This window comes from Myotis nattereri (genome assembly GCF_964212035.1).
Source record: "Myotis nattereri genome assembly, chromosome: 2".
NCBI classification, from domain to species: domain Eukaryota; kingdom Metazoa; phylum Chordata; class Mammalia; order Chiroptera; family Vespertilionidae; genus Myotis; species Myotis nattereri.
Window position 1 is genome coordinate 150,511,618 of NC_138076.1, and position 20,632 is coordinate 150,532,249.

The 20,632-nt window shown below is 43.4% G+C and overlaps 1 protein-coding gene across 1 annotated transcript in view; it reads left to right on the forward strand.

Annotated features, from left to right (window-relative positions):
- The first annotated feature begins 19,132 nt into the window (after positions 1-19,132).
- MDM1 (Mdm1 nuclear protein) overlaps positions 19,133-20,632 on the forward strand; it is a 45,969-nt gene continuing 44,469 nt past the window's right edge. Inside the window, exon 1 of the mRNA XM_081114555.1 lies at positions 19,133-19,695. Within this exon, the coding sequence (XP_080970681.1) occupies positions 19,678-19,695 (18 nt within the window). The 5' untranslated portion in view covers positions 19,133-19,677. The remainder of the gene's footprint in view (positions 19,696-20,632) is intronic.

The window sequence follows — 20,632 nt, forward strand, 5'->3', positions numbered from 1 at the left end:
GAGAGAACACACAGGTGTTAGACCAATTGTGGACAGGATCTTTTCTGTTCACCACCCTAGGTGGATAAAAGATATGAATTCTAGTTTAATATGTGAATTGTAGCTCCAAAGAAATCAGATGGAGATGGCTCTCTTATGGCAGCTGGCTGAATGGCAACTATCTACATAAAAACAAAGGAGATATTCTAATTCTCAGGGCTAAGGGAATGTTAAATGGAGAGGTCTAGTGCATTAAAATAAGTCATCTTTATGTACAATAGCTGCTCCGTACATATATTATCATACAAACCAATTGATAATAAAAGTTAGACAGGGTTCATCTCACTAAATTATAAATCAAGCTTCTGGGCTTAAGCATTGGAGACACTTTGTTCTGGGAAGCTGCAAACTAGAAAGTCTTGATAAGAAAGTGCTAGAAAGAGTCCAGCTGTTAGCCATTATCATGTTTCTTTTGAACATACTATACAAGGCATGTATAGTTACAGAGAGTATCTGCGGAGATTAAAAACCATGGTTACGTTAACGCACACCTTCCTCAGGGGATCTGCACTCACTTTTCTACCACAATGTCTGCTTCCTGCAGCTTTTCTGCTTCTTCTGGCAGGCTGCCCTTGGTATCTGTAGGGCCTTAAGCCACCTTCAGTAGTGCTGGAGGATAGAAAATGAAGGGGTTCAGAACAAGTCTCCCCAGAATGTGCCACTTTGGCCTGCAGACTCTCACTCAAGCTGAAGACACTCAAGGCCCAAAAGATTAAGACATTTCCATTAAGGCAGATTGGATACAAGGGCAAGACAGCCAATAATCCACCTGAATGCCAGTGTGTGGCAGTGAAAACATCTTCACACACAAGTATATTGCTGGAGGTAGAATGACATATAGATAACTACTGTTTCAAAGTGATGCTCATTGTCTTTAATAAAATTAAATCTAAAGTCTCCCACCCATATGGAAATCATCTGAGCTGAGAAAAAACATATTTGAAAACCAGTGAGATGGCAAAAACAATGAAGTATATTGCGAGTTTTCTTAATTCCCATTTCATTTTTTTTTTAAACTGTAAGAAAAGATTACTATTTTGAGAACTTTTAATCCAGGTTTGCAAAACCTCTGTGTGGCAACCAGGGCAGATACTCTGAAGGGCCGGCCTCTCACTGGGCAGCGTTTCCTGAGCAGGCTGCCGTTTCCCTCTCCTTCTCTAAGAAAAAGCCACCAGGTACACATTCCTACCTAGGCCACAGGGAAACGATTTGTTCGATTCTTCAACTTACCACATTCATCACGGACTGGAGTCACGCTAGTCTTTCCTTCACACATGAGAGGTGATGAGTGCTGGAGGGGAGAGCCCAGCTTTCAGTGTTAGAGTGCAGCCCGTTCAGCCAGCCATCAAGGGATCAGGCAGCCCCGTCGCACTCACTTCTCAAGAACGAAGACCTAGAGTTCAGGTAGGTGTACTAGCTGTTCTGTGTGGGGAATACTTGACTGCTTTTCAAACAGACACAAGTTAGTACAATACTTCATTATTTGTGCATTTCCAAACTGTTCCTGTGACCAAGAAAGAAGAGAGGCATGTGACTTTCAGAACATACCATGTCTCCCATGCCTCCCAGGGCATGGTAGCTGCCAATTTACAAGGATGCTTATTTCATAAGAAACGGCTGGTTCTCAAAGCAATTCTAGTGACTTCATCTATAAAATGGGAGTGGGGATGTAGGAGTGGGACCAGATTATTTTTAGGTCTCTTCTGTGATTCATTTAGAATAAGAAAAAAATTTAAAAATGACATATTGCATCTTTATTTTAAAAAATGTGATTCTTACTTATTCCTTTTCCTTCACAACCCAGGAAAACATTTTGTATCACTGAAGTCAGGGTGAGTCCTAGGATTTACTTTTCTTGAGTCATCAATGTATTTTTTTATTTTTATTTTTTACAATACAGCCTTCCTTCACATACCTTTGCATGTGAAGATTACGCTGGATCAGTTATCAATCATGGGCAATTACTTAACCTCTCTGTGTCTTTGTTTCCTCAGCTGTAAAACAGTAATAATATTTATACTTTATAGGATTATTGTGAGGATTAAACAATTTGATATATGTAAAGCTCCTTAGATGAGTACTTGGTATACCGGTATAGTATAGTGTGTATTATTGTTACTAGAGGCCCGATGCATGACATTCATGCAAGGGGCTTGGCCCTCACAGTTGCGGTGGCTTGCCTTGGCCCTCCCAGCCCCGGCTTCCTCCGAAAGGTCATCCAGAAGGACGTCCGGAAGGTCTTTTGGCTGTCCAATCTAATTAGCATATTACACTTTTATTATTATAGATCATCAAGGTTTTCGGAGTCTTTACCATTTACTTATGGCTCTCCTAAGTGCAGGGTAGGGAAGCAGTGGAGCAGAGACATTGAATTTTAGGAAACACTACAACCTTCTAGGATCTTATAATCTAATACATGCAAAAAATGGCATATTGGGAATTATCTATACTAATAAAAGGGTAATATGCTAATTAGACAGGGAGACCTTCCAGGAGATCTTCTGGACGTTTTTCTGGACAAAGCCATGGTGGTGGGGCCGAGGTAGAGGTGATTAGAGGCCAAGAGGGGAGGGCAGTTGTGGGTGATCAGGCTGGTGAGGGGCGGGGCCATTGGGGGCAAGCAGACCATCAGTGGGGGTCAGTTGGAGGTAATCAGGACAGCAGGGGGGCAGTTTGGAGTGAGCAGGCCAGCAGGGGGGTAGTTGGGGGTTAGCAGGCCAGTGGGGAAGGTGGGAGCGAGCAGGCCAGCAGGGGGGGCAGTTGGGGGTGATCAGGCTGGCAGGGGGGCATTTGGGGGCAAGCAGGCCATCAGTGGGGGGCAGTTGGGGGTGAGCAGGCCGGCAGGCAGAGTGGTTAGGGGCAATCAGGCAGGCAGGCAGGCAGGCAGGTGAGTGGTTAGGAGCCAACAGTCCAGGATTTGCGAGAGGGATGTCCAAACGCCGGTTTAGGCCCAATCCCTGTAAACTGGCAGTAGGACATCCTTTGAGGGGTCCCAGATTGGAGAGGGAGTAGGCTGGGCCGAGGAACACCCCTTCCCCCGTGCATGAATTTTGTGCACCAGGCCACTAGTATGGAATAATATGCTATAATATATAATTGGGGTCAAATGCTGACTTTAGATGTGGCAATAATAGAAAGAATGAGATCAAGTGGGATTATATACCTCAGGGAGATTGAACTGGGCTGAAGAACAGGTAGGGTTAAGACAGGTGGAGAAAAGTGAGGGGCACTTCAGGTGAGAACATGCAAGAAAGCAGAGAGGCCAGAAATAACATGAGATGATCTTGGGGCAGTGGGGAAACAGAGTGGCAAAGCAGGTGAGTTAAAGGAAATGAGATTGCACAGAATGGAGCTGTATTATGTAAGTTCTAGAAATTTCTCTCTCCTCAGAGGATGGGGATGGATACAAGGAGAGCTGAAAGTTTCTGATTGAAGGAGAGAACAATAAATGAGGTCTTAGATAAGATCTCCATGGTTTGGGGGTTGGAAGCTGAGTCCATGGAGACTAGTGAGGAGGTGGTTGCTCTGGTGGTGTTAGTGTGAGGAGATGGGGCTGGTCTGGAGCATAGGAGAGGGTGAAGAGGAAAGAAAAAGACTGAAGTGGCTTTTCAGGGAAAAATTAGAAAAGTAAGCAAGACTGTCAACTGACTGGATAAAGGAATTGAAGTAGAGAGTAAATTAAAGATTATTACAAATGTTCAAATCTGTGGGCCTGATAATTAGAGATATCAAAGAACAACTTGAGGAGAACTGATTAAAGAAGAGAAGCAAATAAAGAGTTTGGTGTTGTATAAATTGAGTTTGCAGTGACAGCGTGATCTCCAATAATGATAACTAATATTTATTTACTATATGCCTGGTACTGTGTTTTACACAGGTAAACTCATTTAATCCTCATAGAAACCGTTTGTAATTGATATTACATTATTATTATTATTATTATTCACATATTTTGGAGAATGAGAGGTTAAATGTGACCCCGATTTTAAATAGTTAAACTGAGATTTAAATTCAGGCCATCTGATTCCACTGCTTATACTAGACCACTACAGTTACCTTCAGGAAGTTCTCTCTGAAAAGAAGTGAAGACATAAAATAACAGTTGGGAGTCATCATCAAAAAGGTGTTAATTGCAGTTATGGGAATGGATGAGCTTTCTGAGGGAGAAAGCATGCAGAAAGGAGAGCAGATGGCCAAGGATGAATGCTGGGGGAGGTGCATACTGAGGAGTTAACCACAGTGAATGGTGCGGAGCCCAAGCCTGCAGATCCCCAGCCTGTTAGGGTGAAGAGATCAGAGAATAGACTGCAGGCCTGTCCCTGAAAGGACTGGGTTGGGGAGGGGCCTGGAGACAGAAATTAGTATTAAGGAGAGAAAACTTCATCACAGACCAAAGGGGGAAGTTTTGTCAGGAAAATAAAGATTGTTTTTCCTTTCTTTCTTTCTTTCTTTCTTTCTTTCTTTCTTTCTTTCTTTCTTTCTTTCTTCTTTCTTTCTTTCTTTCTTTCTTTCTTTCTTTCTTTCTTTCTTTCTTTCTTTCTTTCTTCCTTCCTTCCTTCCTTCCTTCCTTCCTTCCTTCCTTCCTTCCTTCCTTCTTCCTTCCTTCCTTCCTTCCTTCCTTCCTTCCTTCCTTCCTTCCTTCCCTCCCTCCCTCCCTTCTCTCCCTCTCTCTCTCTCTCTCTCTCTCTCTCTCTCTCTCTCTCTCTCTCTCTTTCTCTTTACCAAAAATAAGAGAGGCCTATAGCTCAAAAAGCTAGAGGAAAGAGGGAAAAAGTGAATACATGTGGGGAAAAAAGATCCTGTAGGAGCCATAAAAGGGAGAATCAATAGCTTTTAGTCTGGCTGTGAGGACTATTAAAATGTCAAGTCTTGGGGCTGGAAATGGGCCCTAAAATCTGGTCACCTGTCTGGCCCTTGAGATAGATGCACTACATTGAAGAGGATAAACTTGAATATGCATTCCCCCGCACCCCCCCCCCACACACACACACACATACACTAAATTTGTTCATTTAGCAAAGAAATACATGTGACATCTCAAATTGTATATCTTTTAGGTGTCTCAAAATTACTAAGTCCAAAATAACCCCTAATTTCTCACCCATGCACCTGTACCCTGAATTTAACAGTTTTCCCCTCCAGCCTTCTAGTTGTTTGGGCTACAAATCTTGGCGTCATCCTTAACTTTTCTGTTTCTCTCACACATGACATCAAATCATCAGTAAGTATTGTCCATCTGTCTTTAAGATTTATTGATAATCTGATCACTTCTCATTATCTCCATGGAAATTTACCCTATTCCAGTGGTCTTCAACTAGTGTGCTAAAAGAATTTTTAAAACCTACAATACCTGGCTATTTTAAAAAAAAATTTATTGTTGAAAGTATTACATAGGTCCTCTTTTTCCCTACATTAACCTCTTCCAGCCTGCCCCCATCTCCTCCCCACCCTTGCCATAACCACCCCATTGTCCATGTCCAAGGGTTAAGCATATATGCATACAAGTTCATTGGTTGACCTCTTCCTGCCCACCCTCCTTGCCTTCCCTCTGAGATTCAATGGTCTGTTCATGCTTCTATGTCTCTGGGTCTATTTTTATTCATCAGTTTATTTTGCTCATTAGATTCCACATATGAGTGAGATCATGTGATACTTTTCTTTCTCTGACTGATTAAAATAAAAAGCTTCTGCACTGCAAAAGAAACCATCAACAAAATAACAAGAGAGCCCACTCCATGGGAGGACATATTTGCCAATGATACATCCAATAAGGGGTTAATCTCCAACATATATAGGGAACTCATACAACTTAACAAAAGGAAGACAAACCATCCAAAAAAAAAATGGGCAAAGGACATAAATAGACACTTCTCCAAAGCAGACATACAGATGGCCAAGAGACATATGAAAAAATGCTCAAAGTCACTGATCATCAGAGAGATGCAAATTAAAATGACAATGAGGTATCACCTTATACCTGTCAGAATGGCTACCATCAACAAATCAACAAATGACAAGGGCTGGTGAGGTTGTGGAGAAAAGGGAACCCTAGTACACTGCTGATGGGAATGCAGACTGGTGCAGCCACTGTCGAAAACAGTATGGAGTTTCCTCAAAAAATTAAATATGGAACTGCCATTTGACCCAGTGATCCTATTCTAGGAATATATCCTAGGAAACCTGAAGCACTCATCAGAAAGAATGCATGCACCCCTACGTTCACAGCAGCACAATTTACAATAGCTAAGCACCCATGAGCAGATGAATGGATAAAAAAGCTATGGTACATTTCCACAATGGAATACTCTGTGGCAATACAAAAAAGAAAGAACTCTTACCATTTGCAACAACATGGGTGGACCTGCAGAGTATTATGCTAAATACCTATTTAATTTGGGGTACTGACTTCTTTTCCCTTAGATTTTCAAATAAAACTAGGGGCCCAGTGCATGAATTCGTGCACCTTGAAAGGAACTGTGTGCTGCGAGGCTGCAGTAGGCACAGGGGTGGGTCTTGGCCCATCCTCTGTGTCCCCCCGCCCATCCCCTCCCACCACAGCCCCCAATCTCCTGTCTGCTGGCAGCCTTGCTCCCGCAGCTGCTCCCATGCGCTGACAGCACCAGCCCTGCTCGCACCCGCTGAAGGTGCAGATTGGGGCTGGTGCCAGCAGCAGGTGTGAGCAGGGCCAGTGTACTCAGTGGATGCAAGCAGTGTCTGCTGCCCCAATTGCCTCTTTGGAGCAGGGGGAGGTGGAGAAGCTCTCAGGGGCTATCAGGGCCGGCAGCCACCACTCGCACCTGCTGATGGCGCCCAGCGATTGGGACCAGCACCAGGCACCAACAGTGGGTGTGAGCGAGACCATCGCTGGCAGCCAATGTGAGAGGCGGCTGTTGGCCCCAATCTCCCCTCAGGAGCAGGAGGAGGTAGAGAAACCCTGAGGGGCAATCGGGGCTGGCAGCCGCTGCTCGCACCTGCTGACGGTGCCAAGTGATCAGGGCTGGTGCCAGGCATCAGCAGGGGTGCAAGCAGGGCCGGTGCCAGCTGCAGGTGTGAGCGCCGGGTGGGACCATGGTGCGTGCAGGAGCAAAGAATTTTCAGCAACCACCAGAGGCTCACCCCGATGACAGTGACTGGCACCCCGCCTTGGTCTGGCGCCCCTGCTCACCTGCTCCACCATTCTTCTGCGGCACACCCCCTGGTGGTTAGCACACATCATAGTGACCGGTTGTTCCGTTGTTCTGCTGTTCGGTCTATTTGCATATTAGCCTTTTATTAGCCTTTTATTACATAGGATGACAACAGACAGCACAACAGTAGCCATCCAGTGTGAATGCTCTGTCTTGAACCATGAATATATAGGTCATATAGTAGAGTTGCATCTTTTTGGTCACATCACATAATACACTGAGTGGCCAGATTATGACTGGCCAGATTATTATGACCACCCCATCAGTACTTCATTGACACTTCGAAAAATACTGAATATTGAAAACTTCCTAAGCAAATGCTCTCAAGGTTTTTTTATTATTATTATTTGCATAACTAATTCACCTCAGTGTAAGGTTGTGTCTGATTGGTTAATTCTTGGTACCAGAAATCCTGATATACAAATTTAGGCAATGGATTTTTTAAAAAGTCACTTTGGAGCTAAAAGGGTAGGTAATTACTATTATTATCTTTATTTGTGTAAATCAATAAAAATTATACCTATTTTTTGTCAGATCAGCAAAAAATATATTTTTAGTGTGTGCAGAATTTTAGAAATTAGTTTATATGTGTCACGAGATGAAAAAGGTTGGAAATCACTGCCCTACCCTAAGCCATTGATAATATTTGCCTGGACTAGTGTGGTCTTCTACTCCCACCATAGTTCCCTTACTCTTTGCCTCACAGAAGCAAGGGTAGCTCTGTAGCAATGTCAATTGTATCTTGGCACTGCTGTCCAGAACTCTGCAGTGGATCTTCCTCTATCTCAGAATAAAATCCAGAGTCCTTGCCTCTCTATAAGAGGTCACTGCCTGCCATTTCTCCCCAAGCTTCCTCTACTCCATATGCACTGGCATTCTTGAACAAGCCCAGGAAGTTCTTATGTCAGGACCTTTGCACATGCTGTTCCTTATGCCTTGAGTTACTCATTCAACAAATGTTTCTTCAGTGCCTACTATGTGTTAGGCACAGGTAGCTGGGACATATCAGTATATAAGGTGGATAAAGAACCTTGTCCCTGCTGTACTTATATTTGCAGTATGTCTGCATCTCTTATTCCCTCTGCTCCACTGTCACCTTATCAGAGAGACCTTACCTGACCACATGACCTACGACAGCAATCCCATTATTCCATATTCCTTTATCCTGATTTATTTTCCTTAATAACACCTGTTACCATCTGACACATCACATCACTTGTCTCCTTCCAGTAGGATGCAAACTCCTTGGCAGGGACTTTACCTTTGCTGTAGTTCTAGAATGGGGTGCTTTTAAATATTTGCTAAATGAATTAAGGCAAATACTTGGTGAGCACTTTAATTTGGACACTCATGTTTTTAATTCTGGGACGATTTCTTGCATTTTTTTGGTAATTTATTTTTCTACATTTTGTTCTTGTTTTCTCTTTCTCAAACTCCTATTATAATGTCAGAATTTGAACCTTCTCAATGATTGTTGATTATTGTCTTTTATTTTTATGAATTTTTCTTTTTGATCTAACTTCTAGAAGGTGCCCTGAACTGCATTTTCTCTTATATGACAGTTTAAGATTGTTTTATGTTTTTAGTTGCTAAGAGTTCTTTTATGTTCTCCCATTGTTCCTACTGTATTGGTATAATCTTCTTACCTACAAGCTGGACTGAAAAGGATAAAGCAGAAATTGACTTTGTTCTTTCCCATCTTCCCTGATAAATCCCATTCCTGGATGTAATCTGAGTTAACTCCCAAACTTTTCAGTCACTCTTAGTAAAAGAAAAAGCCTTGGTCATGTTTAGTCACAAGAATAGCCTTCTACTGGTGATTTAAAAAGTTCCCATGTAGAATAAAACTATGATCCAGTTCCCCTTTCCTTTCCTTTTGCCATCCCTCTCCAACCCCCAAATTGTGCCTGATTGGGGACAGATGCATAATTGACTTCTCTGCTTCCTTGTGTTACCCTGTCCTTCAATTTCTCCCTTTTTTCTAGGTGCCATTTCTGAGCTTTCCAGGGCCAGACTCAGAAGGAGAGGGGGTTAATGAAAAATGCCTTTTGTGGCTTGTGCTGTCTGTAACCTGATGATTTCCTCTGAGGTGGCAGGTGCACGATTGCTCTGTCCCTTGAGGGACGTTTTGGAGGTACGCTCACTGAAGACCAGACTGCAGCTCCCTTGGTGTGGGTGGGTTGCACTGCCATAGCCACCATGGTCCCACCCTTGGCATCTGGACTGTAGCAATCCACCAGCGTGACACATTTACCCTCTAGACAATGTCCTTAGGTAGGAGTGAACATGACCCCAAGTTGGCTCCCTCCTATCTGTTTAACTTAACTCACAACACAACTCAGACATTCTTGTCCTACTGTGGGCAGAAGTGTAGTTTGTTCCTACCACTTTCTTCATTCTGCCATTACACCAGCAACTCTAGCTGTAATCCTTTATTTACCACTGTGTTTCCCCAGGCAGGAAATAGACAATAGCTTTTCTGTTTCACAAAGTCTAGGGAACTGAGGCAGGGGGTCCCGCGGGGGTGAGGCCGACGCAGTCCTAACGAAGCATGCCCGACTCCGGAGACCAGGTTCAAAGACGCAGATCTGAGTTTATTGTTTAAGTGCAGCAACATATATAACATTCCAGACCAATCAGAAGTTTACACCATCCTTAGGGCAACCAATGGTAGGAAAGATCAGGGTACTGTGTAGGGGCTCTAGGGGGCTTACTCAGGCGGGCGCTGCCACTTCCCGGTGTGCCGAGGAAGCTTGTATAGGCGGAGTGCGCTCATGCCATTGCATCTGCCACTGCACTGAGATAAATCTCCTGAGCTCTTCCCACAGGGAACATATGTCAAGCTCTCCAATTTTTCTCTTGAAGCTCTTCTCACTCAGCTTGAGATAATGGAAAGCATACTCTTCCCTTTATCCAAAAGGAGGGTTCAAGGTAGCACTATATAGGCACAGTATGTGGAAAGACTGGGGAACTGAGGAGCGTAGAAATTAATTTTTCCCCAGTCAGAGGAAGAAAAGGGACTTTCTAATAATGTAGCTCAGTAAGCTGCTAACAATTCACCTGATACTACGGGCAGCAGAAATGTCCCTGACATATCACTTTAATTTTGAGATCTATCTCTCTTACCCACAATGTTTTAGAATAGTCAAAACATATGCCTCTGGTACTCACAGAGCCAGAAAGTAATATTAAGAGAAATGTTATGACAGATAATCAGTATTTACAAAGATTTTTAAGGGCCATTAGAGAATACTTGTTAAGATCATAGGCATCTGACAGACTTAGGCTTGAGTTTTAGCTCAGCCACCTATTAGTGTGTAACCTCAGGTAAGTTATTGCACATCTCAGAATTTTAACTGCCAAAACAAGTTAATGATTGCACTTACCTCCTAGATCAGCGGTTCTCAACCTGTGGGTCGCGACCCCTTTGGCGGTCCAATGACCCTTTCACAGGGGTCGCCTAAGACTATCCTGCATATCAGATATTTACATTACGATTCATAACAGTAGCAACATTACAGTTATGAAGTAGCAACGAAAATAATTTTATGGTTGGGTCACAACATGAGGAACTGTATTTAAAGGGCCAGAAGGTTGAGAACCACTGTCCTAGATATTAGAGTTGTCCGGTTGCTGCCTTGCCTGTTGGTAACTTGGCCCTATCAACATCACTTCTGTCTAAGGCTGGGAACTACCTTTCTCAGAGTCCCCCTTCCTATGTGGTTCTGGGTTGGAGTTTGTGAATGAGACTGAGTTGACTTGTGCAAGACTTGGAAGGCAGAAGTGGAAAGAGCCCACTGTTTTGGAGATAATGGTTGCTAAGGTTCATCAGGGCTTCACCAGACTCAGGCCCACAGCCCTTTCCATTAGTTCTCACTGAAGCTACAGCAGAATTATCGGACAACTTCCTCCTTTCCCCTCCCCCAGGAGCTGAGTTTCTCCACCCACTTCAGTCATACTGAAGACATCAGTGACGCTTTTCCCACTCATCTGGCTGCCACCTTCTAGACCAGGGGTGGGGAATGTCTGGCCTGCAGGCCTATAACATCATTTGGTCTGGCCCTGTCAAGGCATTAGGGGTGAGTTGATGGATTGTTTGACCAAATATAGCAGGCTAATTTTTAAGTTGATAATTTTATATGATCCGCAAATGATGTAAAAAATATCCAAATGGCCCTTGGCAGAAAAAAGGTCCCCACCCCTGTTCGAGACCTCTACTCCCCCAGCTCCTTTCTCATCCATGTAAGCTGTCATTTCTATACACGAAGTCCTTTATTCCACATGCAGTGGCTGTTTTCCTGGTGGAAGCATTCTAATACAGCATATTCCTAAGACATGTAGCAAGCACTCAATAAACATTTGAGAATAATAATAATAAAAGGTATTGTTCATAATAAATTTGAGCCTGAGAGATTAATAATGTTAAACTATGTGATTTCCACTGTTTAAGAACAGCAAAGATGAGTGGTACAAAAGCAGACTATTCTTAACACCAATACCAAAAGTGCTCACATTTCTCTAACACTTTTCAGTTCATGAAGTATCTGCACATATTTTACGTTTGGCTAAGATGAAGCATAATTGGAAATAGACACTGCTTTCTTAACAATAAAAATCCAAGATCAAGAGAGCATCCTAATTCAACTAGGAAACTGGCTTATACTGTACAGAGAACATTTATTTGAAACATGGATTTGTTTCACAGGGTTTTCTCTCATCAGGAGAGAATGACATTGCCCTCTGGCTCATGTGCCCTCTAGTGTTATGGATCCTTGGATTACAAAGAATAAGTAGCAAATCCTAACACCTGTCCATATAGTACAGGGTTTAGATTTCTAATCAATTTATAAAATGCACTTTATGACATGAACACTTCTTATTGTGCTGCATGGTAATTAGACATAAATGGTAGTAGCCAGTTTATAAATGACTATAATTGGAATTAATTTTAGAGAGCCAATATTCTTTTCCCTTCTTGGTTGACTGATACTGACAATTTTTCTTAATATTGTGTTTTATATTCCTATAAGCCCCGGGCTCAGCTCAGGTCCAGTTCCTTTCCCCTTGCTCCCTTCTAGGGTGGGGGCTCTTGTGCTCCTCCCAGCTCCATTCCCATCCTTCCTTTGCCTGTGGAATTCATGTCCTAATTGTTTAAATGGCACCAACACCACCAGCATCTCTGGAAGCACAAGGTTGTGGATGGTCTGCCACAGGTCAAAGCATGATACCGTGCCACATGGAAAGGTAAAGGAGATACCTACGGAAGGGAAAGGGGACAGCAAAATGCAGGTCTAGTGTTTTGTCTGGGGTTTTGAGCCAGAACTAAGGGCACCAGTGTTGACAGGTACCCTTCTTCACTAATGAAAGTTTGGGGACTAAGGCTCTAAGAGCTGCATTGAGATTAGCTCCCAGTAGGAGGTATTTTTGTCTATGGCTTCAAATATGTGTTGCTTGTTAGGAACACTGACTGCTTAGTAGCTTACTAGTATGATTACTGTTCATATCCTGCCTGAAGGAAGGATAGTTGGGAATGCTCTTTATTGTCATTCCTTTAGGGATTGCTGTACTTGTACTACAGAGAGCCACTGTCCCCCAGGCTATGCCCTTCCTAGGGAAGCCCATTATGGCCCATGAAGGACAATTCTGACAGGTCATTTTAGTTCTGGACTCCCCATGTGGGGACAGTGAGGCTGTTGTCAGGCTTGCCTTGCAACTCAACTTCTACTCAGTTCTGCTCCTTTGCTGTCCCTTCCACAGGTGTGGATTCCAAAAGCTCTCACTAATAAACACTCAGCGCACTCACCTTCATTGTGGGGTCTGCTTCCCAGAGAACCCAGCCTGCAACATACTCTGCTCTCCACATCACCAATATCTGTCAATATTTCCATGTTGCTGTTGTCTCCTCTGCCATTCTCTTTGACCTAGCCAGTTTCACTCATTTACCATCATTTTATAGAGTTTTAAGAGGGAATAGAGATAAATGAAAGTGTCTAACCCACCACTGTATTGGTCAGAGAATATAATTTATTCTAGTTATTTAAAGCAGAAATATTATTTTCAGGATATTCAGTGCTGAGGCAGATTTATTGCAATAGTCCCAATTTTGCATCTTTCCTTAACAATGTGACTTTGTAACTCCTCCTATTCAGGAGTTGAATCTATTTCCATACCCCTTGAATTCTGGCTAGCCTTTTGACTTGCTTTGGCCAATGAAATGTGCTAGAAATGATGTGCCATTTCTAAGCCTGATCCTCAAGGGTCCTTGCACACTTTGTTTTTCCACTTGGAACTCCATGAAAACAATCCAGGCTAGTCTGCTGGAAGATGAAAGCCCACATGGAGCAGTGATGATATGAGACCAGTCAGCCTCTAGCTAACCATCACCTGATCACAAATACATGAGCAAGCTCAGTCAGGTCAGCGAAGCTCAAGTTAGACCAGTAGAACTGGCCAACTGGCCCATGGATTAATGAGCAAAAATAAATGATTATTGTTTTAAGCTGCTGTATTTGGGATGTTTTTTTATACAGCATTATTGTAGCAATAGATGATGATACAAGTAGCTTACATGATTGGGAGAAATGAATTAGACTCTAGGGCCAAGATTCTTAGGAAGGCAGGTAGGTAGCATCCTTTGATCTGACCATGACATCTGGTTTTAAGTGGTCAGAGAATGAATGCTTCCAAATCGCAGAGTTGGCAATTCTAGAAAAATCTGTGTCCCTGTAGGTGCCTTTGTAGGATGGTAATTTAAGATAATGAATAATCAGTGAAGAAAAGGAAGGCAATTCTTAGATAACAGAATCATCAGCAGTGAAGGTGTTAAAATGAAAGAAATTTTATGACGCTAGATTTTGTTCCCTGTGTCTTGTTCAGCAGATGTCCAACATATTATTATGATAGCCTGCAGTGGTTTATACCTCACTGAGAATTACTATACTCAACCATAGCCTTATATGGCTAGGAGTCCCTCAGGTGCGCACGACACACACACACACACACACACACACACAAAGTCTAAGCTGTAGAGAGAATCTAGAGTCTTTCCAAAAGGTGCCCTATGGATTCAAAATGCAGACACTTCTTTGTCAACAAAGGCAATCCGTAGCTATGGGTGTGAGGGCAAATTGCACTTGGCTCAGTGCTGCGTCTTAATCACAGACTCTGTTTATTCTTAATGACATTAATGTACAATATCGGCAATTTTGCTTCTGAAACAGAATTTCTTGATTTTGCCTTTTTCTTTTTCTTTTAATTGTGCAATCACAAATCCATTCAAAGGAGGAGAAAGAAGTTAATGCCTATGGAAAAACACCAAAGAAAATGGTTCTCAGACTGATGGCTTTCTGGCAAAGGCTGAGCTCAGGATTTACCAAGGAAACTCTAGTTAAGTGTGAGCCTAGAGGAAGAGCTCAAGAGCTTCACCTAGCCTGGAAATTGAATTTTCAAGTTACCTTGTAAGGTATTTCAGAGAAAATTATGTATGCAAATACAGGCTGAAATGTTAAGAAAATGGTAGTTTCTAAAACTGCTTTACTCTGAAACAATAAGGAAATAGGAGAGAGACAACAGACAGCAAGTAATTTGCCTTTTTGGGAACCAATATTGAGAAAAAGTTAGTTAAATCTTCCCCAAGATTGTCTGGCCTGGATTCAGCTATCTGGGGTGGAACAAAAGAGAAAGTGAAAGGTCCTCTAGATCAGGTGTTTCCCAGGATGGAATTTAAAAGCAGCTCCCTTATCCTGTCTGCTTTTGTCTTAGATCAAACTTTCTGGCACTAGATTTAAAAGCATCTTCAGAATAGGAGGGTGCTCACATTAGCCCCTTCCTTGCTTCCTTCTTTCTATTCATTTCCTGTGGTCTTTGTGTCTGTCCCCCCAAATTGATTGCAATCAGATTTGAAGGCAGGGGCTGTGTCTCAACTCATCTTTGTATATTTTCTTTCAACCCTTGTTGTCTGACAATGTTTTTGTTTATATATAATACATTTTTGTTTGTTAAATAAAATTAAACATAGAGAGGCAAATACATATATCCAATGTTTCAATTGCTGCTGAGGAAATGAAGATTATTAGATTTGTGATGTGATTGACTTCATGTTATTAATAGAATGATTTGTATTTCAAGTGCAAATAAAAAGTTGCTTTAAAGGACTTTGATATGTATTTTTCTCAAAGAAGGAACAGCCTTACTGTGATATATATAAATGAAAGTGAATTTAGAAAGGTTCTATGGAAGGAATTAGTTATGTAAAGAGGATAGCCCCTAATGATAGTTACCAATGTCTTAAAGTTTCTATATAGTTATAAGTTGAATAAAATGCTTTTCATCTTTATAGCTACTGCTAATGGTGTTAGACTCATGAGGGGGAAAGTGTCTGTGAATGATGTCACTATAATATATCATTTTTCTTTCTTTTCTTCATCTTTCTTTTACCCTGACTTATGGTATAGTATTACACTCTTCCACACCTTGCTTTTTTTTTTTTTTTAGATCCCACCCTGTTAGGTCTGCTAAGAGGGGACACTAGTGACTGAATGTACTCTTTTTTCTCTCAATAACACCTTATCAATAACCTTTTACTCCAGGGTGGGCAGTTCAGTGCAGTCTCCACCCCCCCCCCACCCCCCTTTTTTTGGTATCCCCACAGGCAGCCTCATTTTGTCCCTTCAGAGGCACCAGCACAGCTAAGCAGTGACCCCTTCTCAGAGCTGACCAACTCCATGAGGCCTCTTCAGCAACCCTCACTGTTCAACTAATTCCAACATTTTCCTTCTGTTCTTCCAGCCTCAGGGGAGGGAGCTGCTTCCTGGAATTACTATCTTTTCTTTCTCCTTTTAGCTTTGAAAGTTCTCCAGGAACTAATAGCTTACATTAAGTTTTCTTTGTTGAAATGCTTCTGGCAGTTTCTGTTTTCCTGGCTGGATTCTGATGAATATGGTACTTAAGACCCGAAGGGGGTCCAACTCCACAGGGGTCCATCCCTGGACCTCCTGGGTCAGAAGGTCTGAAGGAGCAGAGCAGCCTGCACTGGCATGTGGACCTGCTGCAGAGCCGGTTCTTACTCTGGGTCCTAAAGAAACCATGATGCATTTAACTAGTCTCCTGCAGATGGATATTTATGCTGTTTCTAACTTTTGTTACTGCAGACAATGCAGCAAATAACCTCAAATAAAGATTTTTCACATGTGGGCAAGAATATCTCTAAGATAGTTACAAAAGTGGAATTGCTGAGTTAAAAGGATTGCCCAGCCCTAACCGGTTTGGCTCAGTGGATAGAGCGTCGGCCTGCAGACTGAAAGGTCCCAGGTTCGATTCCGGTCAAGGGCATGTACCTTGGTTGCAGGCACATCCCCAATGGGGAGTGTGCAGGAGGCAGCTGATCGATGTTTCTCTCTCATCGATGTTTCTAACTCTCTATCCCTCTCCCTTCCTCTCTGTAAAAAATCAATAAAATGTAAAAAAATAAAAATAAAAGGATTGCCTAATTACTTGTTTTTTTATTGTTTTTGCTTTTTTCCCTCAATTACTCTTCATAGAGGTTGTACCAATCTAGTCTCTTGAAGGCAATAAACAAATTTATTTGTGTCAGAAACAGAGAAATTAACAAATGGATGAGGGAGCCAGGTATAGCAGGCACCCTTGTCCCAGTAAGAGGGCCTTAACTGGTGGAAGAGAGCTCATCTAAGTACAGAGTGAGACGTATCACTTGAGGAACTACTTTCTGGCTTAGACTCCATGGACTTCCCTTTGGAGACAAGGGAGGATAAAATACAAGTGGAAAAGTTCTTTTCAATACTTTGGCACTCACCTAATAGAGGGTAACACAGAAAAGGGAGAGAGGCTTGCCACAGATCACCAACAGGGCTGAGCTGTCTGAGGAGGTTCCATGCTGTGCCCAGGGACACTCAGTACCTAGCAAGTGTGGCTGTGCTGGCCAGCAGCAAGAATGACATCTACAGACGTGTGGCTATCGGAATAACACAGCTATTGGGTACAGTCTACGTGGTAGCTATAAGCAAACGGGAGATACTTTCTAGGGACTCCCCTAGAAAGTGGAGTGGAACTTTCTAGGGTACTGGGTGTTTCCTGCAGTATCAGAGAGTGTAAGAGCAGGCAAAACAGGCTACAAACTCTCATTTGCTAAGGTTGTCCCTTTTTTTCCATTTCTACATCTTTGTCTCAAAAAACTGGGGTAGGCTTTCATTTAAAAATAAACTAGTCTTCTCCCTCTAAGACGTTTTAGCAAATTCAGGCTGTGACTCAGTTATTTTTCCCATCTGCGGTTTGATTTTTCTTGTCGTTTACTCCCTGTTCAGTGGAGCTCTACTACCGCAGTTATTATTGCTCTTGTTTAGTAGACAGGCTACACCCCACATGCTTGCTTTCACTGATGTCACCATGGCACCACTTGGTCACAAAGCTGTGTTCAACCACAGCTCCGTCTTCCCTGCTCTGTAAGATCTGGGCTGCCTTTTGTTTTATGTTCCTCAGTGTCTTGTTTGTGCCATTCTTAATTTACACGGTAGAGATGCTATCATCACCAATTAACATTTTTCAAGGGCCCCCTGCATGCACGGCACATTGGGACTAATTTAATATTCTCTTTGTTTCAGATATAGCAGGTGGATCCTCCAAATGGATTTTTAAGTATCTCAGTGATGATGAAGAAGAACAGAGGCATCAGTCAGGATTCGGGAAGACAAGCCTTTGCAGAACATGCTTTAAATAGAGCATCAAGGATTGGTATTAATATTTGAAAGTTTCCTTCGGCCAACAAATGACAAAAGTAAAAGACACTGCATTCGTTGCTTCTGCAAGAAGCCTTACCCCAGTCCATTCAGACATCTGCCCTTCGTTTGTGGCATTTCCCTCTTTACTTATTTCAGCCCTTCTGATATTCAAGGCAGAGTCTAAATATTTCTCCCTGAGGCATTTTCTCATTATCTCTGCCCTTGGGGTGACTCCCTCCTCCAATTCCGATAGCCCTTATCACTTATACCAGTCATTTGGAAATTTACCACATGATGCATTATACTCTTTTTTTAAAAAAATATATTTTATTGAGTTTTTACAGTGAGGAAAGGAGAGAGATAGAGAGTTAGAAACATCAACCAGCTGCCTCCTGCACACTCCCCACTGGGGATGTGCCCGCAACCAAGGTACATGCCCTTGACCGGAATCGAACCTGGGACCTTTCAGTCTGCAGGCCAACACTCTATCCACTGAGCCAAACCGGTTTCGGCGATGCATTATACTCTTATTTAATGAATATTTGTTAATACTCCTCAAGTATATTAGAGAACTGTCTACACCATTTCTTTCTTTCCCATTCTCAGGGTCTGCACGGTGTTCTGTCAATCATAGAATATATTAAAGTCTATTAAAATGAAACCGAATTTTTAATAAAAAGGGTGGGAGGGGAGGCAGTGAGACTCACAAGCATCATTAATGTAAGAGTTATAAGTACATTTTTTTTTGAGGGGGTATTGGAGGAGGCAAGAACACCACTGGAAATCAGCAGTTTATCTTTCAAGATATAATAAATTCTTTTTTTTTTTTTTTGCCCTGCCTAAGCTGTATTTATTTTTTGGCCTAGCGCTTTCGATGTGGCAGTTAAGTAGTCTACCATGGCTTTTGGTTAGCAGTGGTTCTCAACCTTGACTGCACATTAGAATCACCTGGGAATCTTTTTTAAAATCCTGATTTCTGGGCCCCATCTTCCGGAAATTCTGTTTGTTACTAATGTTGTGGCCCCACGCCATAACAAAGAAACAGAATTTCCGGAGGAAGAGCCCCAGAAATCAGGACTTTAAAAAGATTCCCAGGTGATTCTAATGTGCAGCCAAGGTTGAGAACCACTGGGTTGTAGGAACTGATATTCAGGAGAACAGACCTCATCATTTTCCCTTCAGAAAAACAAACGTTCGGTTCCGTCATACATTTTGGAATGAAGAACACACCTTTATGCCTTATGACGTCAGGAACCTGGCCCCGCGAGGCCTGCGACTCACGAATCCCACCGCCACGGACACCCATTGTTGCGCGGGAACCGCAATATCCGCAGCCGCGAGCTGTTTCCCAGACGAAGCTCCCGCGGGGCCCCGCCCACCGCGCTCCCGGGAACCTCATTGGCCGGCCCTCCGCCCGCCATCGCGATTAGCCCTCGGGATTTGGCACGGGAGGCGGGAGTCCCCCTTCCGGGCATCGATTGGTGAAATATTCATGACGGCAAGCAGTTTTCCAAGTTTCTATTGGTCCTTAGGCCTCCGAGTGGGCGGGGAAAGGCAGAGCGACGGGGCTCAAGGAGGGAAGCGCGGAATGCGCCGGCGCGTAGTCGGGGACGCCGGGCCGAGGGTTTTGCTAGGAAACCGACTGTTGTTGCCCCGCCCCCTCGGGGCTTTTGGTCCCGTTAACTGTCGGGGTGCGGGGGGCTCCAGTGCCGGGCGACATGCCGGTGCGCTTCAAGGTGAGGCCGGGGTCCGCGGGCCCGAAGGCTGATGGGGGGGAGCCATGGCGGGGCGGGTGCGAGGCGTGGCGGCCTCGCTGGCTTTCTGCGCCGCGCCCCTCGCTCGGCCCCTGCAGAACCTGCCAGGCTGGGCGCCTGCCTGCCACAGCCCTGGAGGATGCTCGTCTCCTCTTACCGAGCTCCCTCTCCGCTCGCACTCGCTTCCGACTTACCATGTGGTCCAGTTGGATGGTGTTGAGATGGGTTGGGAGGCTCCGTGGAGATGGAGGGAGAGCACCTTCGAGGGGGCTTCAGATTGGGACACTGGGGGCCCACCTCCCAGTTTAGCGTTTAACGCCCCTTCCCTTGGAAACTTGAAAGTGCGTCTATCTTTTAAAGGCTTGAGAAATGGGACCTTGACAGGACGACAGGGTGTGAGAAATACACATCATTCATAGTCGTGCATTTGGTTCGTTAAAATGTCTAGGTAGCTGACAGCGTCAAGCACCCTTCAACATAACGGCTTGGCCAAGCTTTCCACAAACCCCGACTGCCTTAGCTTTGTATCTTAAGGGTTTGTATCCAGATGGGGAGGGGGATTTGTCTTTCTTCTATTGACTTGGCAGAATTTTCAAAGGGACTAGGCATAATGCAGAATATTGTGTCCTCCTCGAGACCTTAATTAGGGTAATTATAGTGGTGAGGCTTTAGATTGTCACTGTTATTAGAAAAGAGCTCAGGCTTTGGAATCAGGGTAGCTGTTCTGAGTCTGAGATTCCTGCTAGCATCTGCCTCCAGTGGTTGCGAGGATTAAAGGATATAACGCCTGTGAACTGCTTAGCACAGGGCCGGGTCAATGTTAGCTATTGTGAAGGTGCTCTTCTTTGTTTATCCATCTTAAGTCTTGCAAACCTTTATAGAGGTTCAGAAATGATTTTTACTGATGATGCCTTCTTTA